The 10,693-nt window shown below is 40.9% G+C and overlaps 1 protein-coding gene across 2 annotated transcripts in view; it reads left to right on the top strand.

Annotated features, from left to right (window-relative positions):
• Positions 1-10,693, top strand: part of LOC129821299 (STE20/SPS1-related proline-alanine-rich protein kinase-like) — a 29,950-nt gene extending 19,257 nt beyond the window's left edge. For both annotated transcript variants that reach the window (XM_055878798.1, XM_055878799.1), the window contains 4 exons: positions 5,867-5,919; positions 6,059-6,127; positions 6,522-6,586; positions 8,707-10,693. In XM_055878798.1, the coding sequence (XP_055734773.1) occupies positions 5,867-5,919; positions 6,059-6,127; positions 6,522-6,586; positions 8,707-8,781 (262 nt within the window). In that variant the 3' untranslated portion in view covers positions 8,782-10,693. The remainder of the gene's footprint in view (positions 1-5,866; positions 5,920-6,058; positions 6,128-6,521; positions 6,587-8,706) is intronic.

The following is a 10,693-nucleotide window of genomic DNA, read 5'->3' on the forward strand; positions in this document are numbered from 1 at the left end:
GTGTTTCAGCTGCATTTCAACACTTCATTTGACCTTAGGAAAGGATCAATCGGGCATGTGACAAATATGGAAATTCACTGGATGGCCTTTATGGAGTAATTTTTCTGTTTTATTCTCCTAAACCAGAGATATATATATATATATATATATATTTTTTTTTAATGTATTTAACATTTATTTAACTAGGCAAGTCAGTTAAGAACAAATTCCTATTGCCAATGACGGCCTACCTAAAGGCAAAAGGCCTCCTGCGGGGACGGGGGCCTGGGATTAAAATAAATAAATACAATATAAATATAGGACAAAACACACATCACAACAAGAGAGACAACACTACATCAAGAGAGACCTAAGACGACAACATAGCAAGGCAGCAACACATGACAACACAGCATGGTTGCTGCTAATGCTCATGCTAATGTCTGAGCAGAGATGGGATGATGACTTCAAGGACTGAAAAATAATAAAGTTATCAAAACTAAGTTATATACACAACTAAAATATTTCATTATTTCTTAGTCTAGTCCTCTTTTTCCATTGATGTCTATCCAATGTGGACCTGACACAGACAATGGAATATTTTCAATGTTTTGGCAATTGAATGTTCACTATTTTGGGATTTGGAATTTCCGTGTATAAAGCTGTAAAATCATTGTAATGTCATTACTTCATAATGCATTAAATGTTGAAAAAAAATATTGACATTGAAAACCGTGATCTTTTTAAAATAATCGAACTGAAACCTAACGAACCTCAAAAAGCATTAATCGCTCAGCACTAACGAACAACCACAATTACACTGTTTGAGTGATTTTAAAAATTGTACATTATTCTGGTCATTCCACTGCAAGGACACTTCAAATCCAAATCAAATCTCCAAATATGTCAGTCTTAACACAGCCGCAAGTACAAGATTGCATTAGCACAGTTACCATATCTACTTCTTGGAACCCATTGAGATTTGTCTTTAATGGACTCTATTCCTGCTGACACATGGTATCAACCGTTTCTTAACATAATCATGTTAGCCTACTTCTAGAATAATTTCCTGAATGTGTTATTTTCCCATTTACATTTCTGGCATTCATGATATTCTAACACCTTGCCCAAACCGGCTGCGCGCGTGCGCCATCGTGCGCTATCTTGCATAAATGTATTTTGTCTCCCTACACCAAACGCGATCACGACACGCAGGTTAAAATATCAAAACAAACTCTGAACCAATGACATTAATTTGGGGACAGGTCGAAAAGCATTAAACATGTATGGTAATTTAACTAGTTAGCTTGCACTTGCTAGCTAACGTTAATTTGTCCTATTTAGCTAGCTTCTAATTTTTCCTGGGATATAAACATTGAGTTGTTATTTTACCTGAAATGCACAAGGATCTCTACTCCGACAATTAATCCACACATAAAACGGCCAACCGAATCGTTTCTAGTCATCTCTCCTCCCAGGCTTTTTCATCGTTTCAATTATATGGTGATTGCATCTCAACTTTCATTGTATTACCACGACTACCGGCAAAACAGTTCATTTTTCTATCACCCACATGGGTATAACCAATGAGGAGATGGCACGTGGGTACCTGCCTCTATAAACCAATGAAGAGATGGGAGAGGCAGGACTTGCAGCGCGATCTGCATCAGAAATGGGAACGACATCTATTTTAGCCCTTGGTGTCGTAGACGCTCGTTGGCGCGCGCAAGCAGTGTGGGTGCAATAATTGAATAATATGGATTTCTACATTTATTTTGCGACGCTCGCGCACGCGACGTGTCCGGTCTGGTAAGCATGTAAGGAGTAGGACAATCCAATCACGATCTTTTATTATTATTATTTTTTTTTTTTCACCTTTATTTAACCAGGTAGGCTAGTTGAGAACAAGTTCTCATTTGCAACTGCGACCTGGCCAAGATAGAGCATAGCAGTGTGAACAGACAACAACACAGAGTTACACATGGAGTAAACAATAAACAAGTCAATAACATGGTAGAAAAAAAGACAATCTATATATGTAACGGATGTGAAATGGCTAGCTAGTTAGCGGGTACGCGCTAGTAGCATTTCAATCAGTTACGTCACTTGCTCTGAGACTTTAAGTAGGGTTGCCCCTTGCTTTGCAAGGGCCGCGGCTTTTGTGGAGCGATGGGTAACGACCGTGCTTCGTGGGCAACCGTTGTTGATGTGTGCAGAAGGTCCCTGGTTCGCGCCCGTGTCGGGGCGAGGGGACGGTTTAAAGTTATATTGTTACATACAATGTGTGCAAAAAGCATTAGGTAGGCAATAAATCGAGTAATTACAATTTAGCAGATTAACACTGGAGTGATAAATCATCAGATGATCATGTGCAAGAAGAGATACTGGTGTGCAAAAGAGCAGAAAAGTAAATAAATAAAAGCAGTATGGGGGGTGAGGTAGGTAAATTGGGTGGGTAGTTTACAGATGGACTATGTACAGCTGCAGCGATCGGTTAGCTGCTCGGATAGCAGATTTTTAAAGTTGTTGAGGGAGATAAAAGTCTCCAACTTCAGAGATTTTTGCAATTCGTTCCAGTCTCAGGCAGCAGAGAACTGGAAGGAAAGGCGTCCCAATGAGGTTTTGGCTTTAGGGATGATCAGTGAGATACACCTGCTGGAGCGCGTGCTACGGGTGGGTGTAGCCATCGTGACCAGTGAACTGAGATAAGGCGGCACTTTACCTAGCATAGCCTTGTAGATGACCTGGAGCCAGTGGGTCTGACGACGAACATGTAGCGAGGGCCAGCCGACTAGGGCATACAGGTCGCAGTGGTGGGTCGTATAAGGTGCTTTAGTAACAAAACGGATGGCACTGTGATAAACTGCATCCAGTTTGCTGAGTAGAGTATTGGAAGCTATTTTGTAGATGACATCGCCGAAGTCGAGGATCGGTAGGATAGTCAGTTTTACTAGGGTAAGTTTGGCGGCGTGAGTGAAGGAGGCTTTGTTGCGGAATAGAAAGCCGACTCTAGATTTGATTTTGGATTGGAGATGTTTGATATGAGTCTGGAAGGAGAGTTTGCAGTCTAGCCAGACACCTAGGTACTTATAGATGTCCACATATTCTAGGTCGGAACCGTCCAGGGTGGTGATGCTAGTCTGGCGTGCGATCTGTTCTCTGTTGTTGATTTGGTTCAGTAATTTTGCCTGCTGTCTTGATCACGTCACGATCACGTCATAATAAATTCAATATTTTATCCACTGCAGTGCTAGCTAGCTGTAGCTTATGCTTTTAGTATTAGGTTAATTATTTTGATTGGGTGGACAACATGTCAGTCCATGCTGCAAGAGCTCTGATAGGTTGGAGGACATCCTCTGGAAGTTTTGTATTGAAGTCAATGTACCCATAGGAGGACGGAAACTAGCCATGGTGCTACCTTACAGAGTGTTGTTGAGGCTACTGTGAACCATTTATTGCAAATCAGTGTGTTTTAATTAATTATTTGGAGACATTAGCATAGTTTAATCTAAAAAGGATGACTTTTTTAATGTTTCAATATTTAAACATTTTTTAAATTCACTGAGGATGGTCCTCCCCTTCCTCCTCTGATGAGCCTCCACTGCTGTACATATACAGTGCCAGTCAAAAGTTTGGACACGCCTACTCATTCCATTTTTTATTATTTTCTACATTTTTTAATAATATTGAAGACATCAAAATTATGAAATAACACATATGGAATCATGTACTAACCAAAAAAGTGTTAAACAAATCAAAATATATTTTATATTTGACATTCTTCAAAGTAGCCACCCTTTGCTTTGATGACAGCTTTTGGCATTGAACCAGTTTCATGAGGTAGTCACCTGGAATGCATTTCAATTAACAGGTGTGCCTTGTTAAAAGTTCACTTGAGGAATTTCTTTTCTTCTGTGTTTGTAATGTGTTTGAGCCAATCGGTTGTGTTCTGACAAGGTAGGGTTGGTATACAAAAGATAGCCCTATTTGGTAAAAGACCAAGTCCATATTATGGCAAGAACAGCTCAAATAAGCAAAGAAAAACAACAGTCCATCATTACTTTAAGACATGAAGGTCAGTGAATATGGAACATTTCAAGTAAGTTTCTTCAAGTGCTATCGCAAAAACCATCAAGCGCTGATGGTTGAAACAGCCCAAATAAATTATTCACAGAGTTCAAGTAGCAGACACATATCAACATCAACTGTTCAAAGGATAATTACTGCAAAGAAACCACTACTAAAGGACACCAATAAGAAGAGATTTGCTTTGGCCAAGAAATGCATGCAATGGACATTAGACTGGTGGAAATCTGTTCTTAGGTCTGATTTCCAAATGTTTGATTTTTGGTTCCAACCGTTGTCTCTTTGTGAGATGCAGAGTAGGTGAACGGATGATCTCTGCATGTGTGGTTCCCACCGAGAAGCATGGAGGAGGAGGTGGGATGTTGTGGGGGTGCTTTGCTGGTGACTGTCTGTGATTTATTTAGAACTAAAGGCACACTTAGCCAGCATGGCTACCATAGCATTCTGCAGCGATACGCCATCCCATCTGGTTTACGTTTACTGGAACTATCATTTGTTTTTCAACAGGACAATGACCCAACACACCTCCAGGCTGTGTAAGGGCTATATGACCTAGAAGGAAAGTGAAGGAGTGATGCATCAGATGACCTGGCCTCCACAATCACCCGACCTCAACCCAATTGAGATGGTTTGGGATGAATTGGACCGCAGCGTGAAGGAAAAGCAGCCAACAAGTTCTCAGCATATGTGGGAACTCCTTAAAAGCATTCCAGGTGAAGCTGGTTGAGAGAATGCCAGGAGTCTGCAAAGCTGTCATCAAGGCAAAGGGTGGCTACTTAAGAATCATAAACAAATCCAAATATATTTTACATTTTTAACACTTTTTGGGTTACTACATGTTTCAATATGTGTTAGTTCACAGTTTTGATGTCTTCAGTATTATTCTACAATGTAGAAAATAGTACAAATAAAGAAAAACCCTTGAATGAGTAAGTGTGTCCAAACTTTTGACTGGGACTTTATATTTATATTCCTGACTCGGACATTGCTCGTTTTGTGTGTATTGTTTTGTATTGTTAGGTATTGCTGCACTGTTGGAGCTAGAAACATCATTTTGCTGCACCTGCAATAACATCTGTAAAATATGTGTATGCAACCAGTGACATTTGATGTGATGATGTTGTAGTCACCACAATAGGCTATATACAGTACGTAGATGACTTTTTCCCAACCTGTACAGTATGCATGTTCACCACTGGTACACAGACCAAAAGGAGGGTTTGGCCAATGCACAGAGAGGCTGCTGTTTACTATAAACATCAGTCAGCTGTTCTTTGTAACTCTTCATGAGACTTACCCCCATCATGGCAACTCAAAATAATCACATTTATTGGGCTTTACAGTGCAGCCTATTTAATATACATGAGTCACATGCAAGGATAAACATTTTACCACTAATGCTACACCAACTGTGTCGTCCTGAAATGAATACAGGTGGATATTACAGTAGCTAGAAGTAACACTGACTTAAGCAGTTAGTTAGGAAAACGATGTGCTTAACATGGCCCAGTGTGTGAAGCCTAGAGGGTTAAAGTGTCGATGTGGCAGACGGGCTGTCTCTTTCCACTCCTCCATTCCTGAGGGTCTGCTTGTCAGGATCCTTTTCAGACAGTCTGAATCAAATAGAACACACGGAGACTCTTGGCCTGGTCCCAGATCTGTATTGTAGCCAACTCCTCTGACTATTGTTGTCATGCCATGGAGTTGTAAAGCACTAACAGGCTAACCAGGTCCTGGACCCACTGTCTGTTCACATGTGACTCATCTTAAATACTTATCACCTTCCCATCTCTCTCGCCAGGAACTCCAGGAAGGAGCTGAATGACATCCGGTTTGAGTTCACCCCTGGCCGAGGTAAGAGGTGCACACAACGAAGAAGCTAATGTTAGAATGTGGTTGTTAGCACCATCTGATATTGTATTGAAGTGTAGTACCGTATGGCACATGTTAACTTCTCACCTGGTTCTAATGTTGTCTGTTATTCTCTCCATAGACACTGCCGATGGGGTTTCCCAGGAGCTATTCTCAGCTGGCCTTGTCAATGGACACGATGTTGTTGTCGGTAAAAGTTTCATCCTTGTTTTCTAATGTAATGCAGGGCTTATTTAAACCCACATGCTTAGCATGTATTCTCCATACCTAGGTCAAATGCATGTGTAAAATACTTGAAAGGATTTGAGGTGCGCTTGATTTAACTCGGAGTTGGTACATTTGAGACTATTTTACCGGGCAAACTAAATCAAGTGCGGTTCAAGTATTTAAACGTATTTGACAAATGTATTTGACCTAGGACTGGTGTTTTCAAAAGAATCATATCCCTCTCAAAGTCAATGAGAGGTATAAGAGCAGCGATGTACGGTGTTGATTTATTCATCATATGATCTATGGTAGATAATCTGATGTGACTGTGCAATAACACTAGTAACACATACTCCATATATGACATTACCTTTCAGTTGCTGCTAACCTTCAGAAAATTGTAGATGACCCAACTACCTACAAAGTGTTGACCTTTAAACTGGTGAGTGCCCAAATGATAAATGTCACACCACCTCATGTCTCAAGCTAGCTACAGTACATGAAGTAAGAGGGACGCTTCCAAAAACCAGAACGTTACATCACACAGATTGATTGACTTCTATAACTCTCAACCTACATTGAAAATATGTCTCACACCAATTAAATCACAATGCTTTAGGGAGGTGGTGTCTGGAAATACTGATACATTCAAATCCCAAATGAGCAGTGGTGCTAGAGAATGGGAGAAATCTGTAATGACAGTGTCGCGGCACTGACTTTGTCCTCTAAGTGAAATAACTGATGGTTGACACTCCTAATCTGCACATATGCTTCCCTCTGTGCACACCACTATGTGATTGATCGACACCGAGCGGAACAATGCAAATTCTCTACAGAGAAGAATTAAGGGAGCAATTAATGCCGCTCCCGGTGGGTTTGCTGTAATATTAGGGCTATTTTTTAGCACCCTTTTGGAAGGTGTTGATGAGGTAAACAACATCTGTGCGGTTGGTCACAGTACATCACTCTTTGACCTTTCTGCCATGTACGTCTTATCAGCAGCTGGTGAATGTCGCTGGAGATACTCCCTGGTGTGCAGAACTGCATCAGAGGGGTTAGTGCAGCAGCATCCAGACTGTGCTGCTGGCTGGGGCATGGCTGGTTAAATATATTGGCCAGAGCACTTTACCATTTCAATTTGTTAACACAGTGTTCCAGTTCCAGACGGCACGAAATCACACACAACCACTCAACTCCAAATATCGACTAAAAACACTGAACTATGTTTGTGGTTTCACTACACATGCCGACAGTGAGAATAATTATCTTCGCTCCGAGAACAATTCCGAACGTTTTACCAAGAGGGTTTATACCACAGGATAGACCCACCAGTCTATCCGGGGAGTGACAGAACCTCTCTCCATTCTCCGCTCTAAATTGCTGGTGGTGGGCAGACATCAGGCCACTGACTCATGCTGTACCACTTCCAGGGGGATAGCGTTGTGAAAAATATCAATGGCCTCTCAGAGACTGCACTCAAACCATTCTGAATGCGTCTGGCCAGTAATAAGGGATCCTTGTGGGTCAGCATAGGAGCATTACGAGTTTAGAAATTAGCCATATTTAGCCGCACTCACTCTCTAATGAACTTTCAATAAAATACCACTTAAATTTCAGCAAAAGTTCCTCTAGTTCTGAAAGGGCTTTTGTGGAGTTAGCCATGCCAATAACTCAAGTGCAGTCAAAATAATTCTCTGTTTGTTGTATTTTCTTTTTTCAAACGGCGCGTCTTATTTACAAAAAGCATTGAACACGATAGGGAGCTTTGTGAGACTTCTGGATCACTTTGAGCTTTTCCTGCCAGTGAAACCCCCCAGGTCTCAGGATGCCAATATCATCATGATTAAATGCAACACAGACCTGTGCAACACAGTCATAGAGCTTTTAACAAGGAACATATCCAATCTTTCTCCGTGCAAAGCACAGCACGATAGATTGCGCTGCAACCCTTCACAGTAGAAGCTGTTGCATCAGAATATTATTAGTTATTAGATTAAATGAATACCCTGAAGGGAAATTACAGTTGTCTTTGTGCATGTTGCATTGCTTGTGTCACATGATTTCTAGTAACAACAGTAATGAAAGATACCTTGATGTAGTAATTAATAGAGCTGTTAAAGACGTCGTCACAGGTGATACGAAGCATTTTCTATTATCAAATGGAGGAATGTCATTGTTCTACCACCTTGGCTGTAGGTGAAATAGTGTAGATACTTTTCAAAGCGTTCGCCGTAAATGTTTCATTTGGCAAATTATCTTTTGAAGGACTGTAATTCCTCCACTCTGCTCTCATGTCTTCGTGGCCCTGTAACAAGGGGACAAATCTTCTGTACTTCAAGTTTTCTTGGTTTATAGGATTTTAAGAGCAAAAGAGGTCAAAATAATATTAATCCGTTAAATAGTGGCTTACTACTTAAAGTAGGATCAGTGCCAAAACCAATCCTTATTGTTAGGGTACAGCTGTTCATTGGGTGTTGGATTATGTCTGGTAATGTTGTTGTGTACACAAGTGTTAGGATTTCATGGCCCCCCACCTACCCTGTTGATCTGTTCCTCCATCAGGTCTCTGGCTGTGATGACACTGAGATCCCAGACAACGTGAAGTTGATTGGCTTCGCCCAGCTGAGTGTTAGCTGATGCCCTCCTCATCGTGGCCATCGCAGGTGAGATGGAGGAGTCAGGTCAGAGCAGACAGTCAGACAGACACCCCTTCCTTTCTTCCATTCTCCCCTGCCCCGATGCCCAGCTCTGTCACAGATCCACTCCGCTAGCTCCTCCCCCGCCCTGCCACTGGCTCACTGCCCCCTCCGCCCCCCAGGCTAGGTCATGTGCACGGAACAGGATTCAGCCAGGAAAACTAAAGATGTTCTCAGGTGGTAATAGCTGGGGATAAAACAAAGTGGCTTAGGGGTTGTGTTTTTTTTATTATGTTACCTCTGCTTTCAGCGAAGCTCTTACTATTATTTATTGAATTTATAAACTTTTATTTCTTTCTCACCGTTATGTTTTCATGGTGAAAAATATTTGCTTCTTCAACTTCCATTTCACAGACTACTCATTTGAGATCAAGAAATGTTTCCCATAGCTCTGTGTTGTAGTCCCTCTTCAGAATGTAAGATTTCATTTGATGGAAGAAGCACATTTTCATGATAACATTATGAATGTTGTAAAAGGAATGAACTGTACTGTGTATAGATGAACGTAAACCAATACATTGAAGGGACCCGTTTTCGTTGAAAGTGAGGGATAGGTGAAACCTGAAGGCTGCCGTGTGTAATGTGCTGCTTATTCATATGACAGTGTTGATGCTTAAAAATGCTAGAGGTGCCTTGTTCATTGATCTGTACCTAAGAACGTAGGTAATGAGTGAGAGCGCGAAAAGCAGAACCTGTTTATGTTGGTTGATTTAAGACCATTTCACAAACATACATCTGTATATTCCAGCAGTGATACAACTCAATGGTAGGATTTTCTCAAGTCAATAGTTAAGGACAAGCTACAATGCACTTTTGGGGCAGAGTATATGCACCTGACAAAACAATGCTTAGCCCTGGGAGACTCACGTTATGAATTGTAATGAGAATTTAACCTGTATGCTTTGTCGTCAGACAACAATGGTCATTTGAAACATAACAAACCATAATCCTGTAATATGCTTCAGCTGATGTGTTTTCGGAAGCCAAAATGAATTGATAAAGGGCTCTATTCAATCAGATCCGCTGTAGCCAGCATCCACATAGCGGTTGCTTTGCTGGTGTTGGAGGTGGAACTGCGGTAGAGCTGTCACATCCACAAGTGGCTCCTGGCATTATACCTAAAGCGGACATTGCCATTGGTGGCACCAATTCGCATTAAGAGAAATGCCATGCAGCCTCGTTTACAATTTCGAACACTGGAATGTGAGATGTCATGTACACCTCGATTAGGCTGGTGGAAATTAATCGAAAAATGATTTTCTATTTGAGTGCCGTCATTTCTATATAGCCTACACTTTCTCGTTCTGAACTTCTAATGCGAGTGGGACGGGTGTGGCTTCGTGACAATGATCAAGAGCAGCTGCTCACCGATTTGACAGCTCCAACGCAGTTACACCTCTGACACTGCCAAAATATCAGCTATGCGGGTGTGGGCTACCGACGATTAATGCTTGATCTGATTAAATCTAGGCCACAATCTTGAAAAATGTAGTTTCTTGCTCTGTCTTACTGCACTACAAGATGTTTTGTCCTAAATATATTAGTCTGAAATGTACTGTATAACAATGCATCTGCAAACGAAACCCAAAGGCAACTATTGAAAGGTTGATGAGCCATTTGTTTGTCCAAACAAGTACAGTAGCTCTAAATTAAAATTATTTTCTAAATTAAAGTGGAAAATAAATATTAACTTGTACTAAATACGTTATTTGAATAGCTAAATGATTGTGTTTTTTATGTACAGTATGTGTACCATTTCTGCATATTATCTTTGTTCCCTTTCTGTAATCGGCCGATTAAACATTTCTGCAGAGGAGCAACAAATAAAAATTAATTGCAATTATTAAAACTAA

This window comes from Salvelinus fontinalis, chromosome 23 (assembly GCF_029448725.1).
Source record: "Salvelinus fontinalis isolate EN_2023a chromosome 23, ASM2944872v1, whole genome shotgun sequence".
Classification (NCBI taxonomy): domain Eukaryota; kingdom Metazoa; phylum Chordata; class Actinopteri; order Salmoniformes; family Salmonidae; genus Salvelinus; species Salvelinus fontinalis.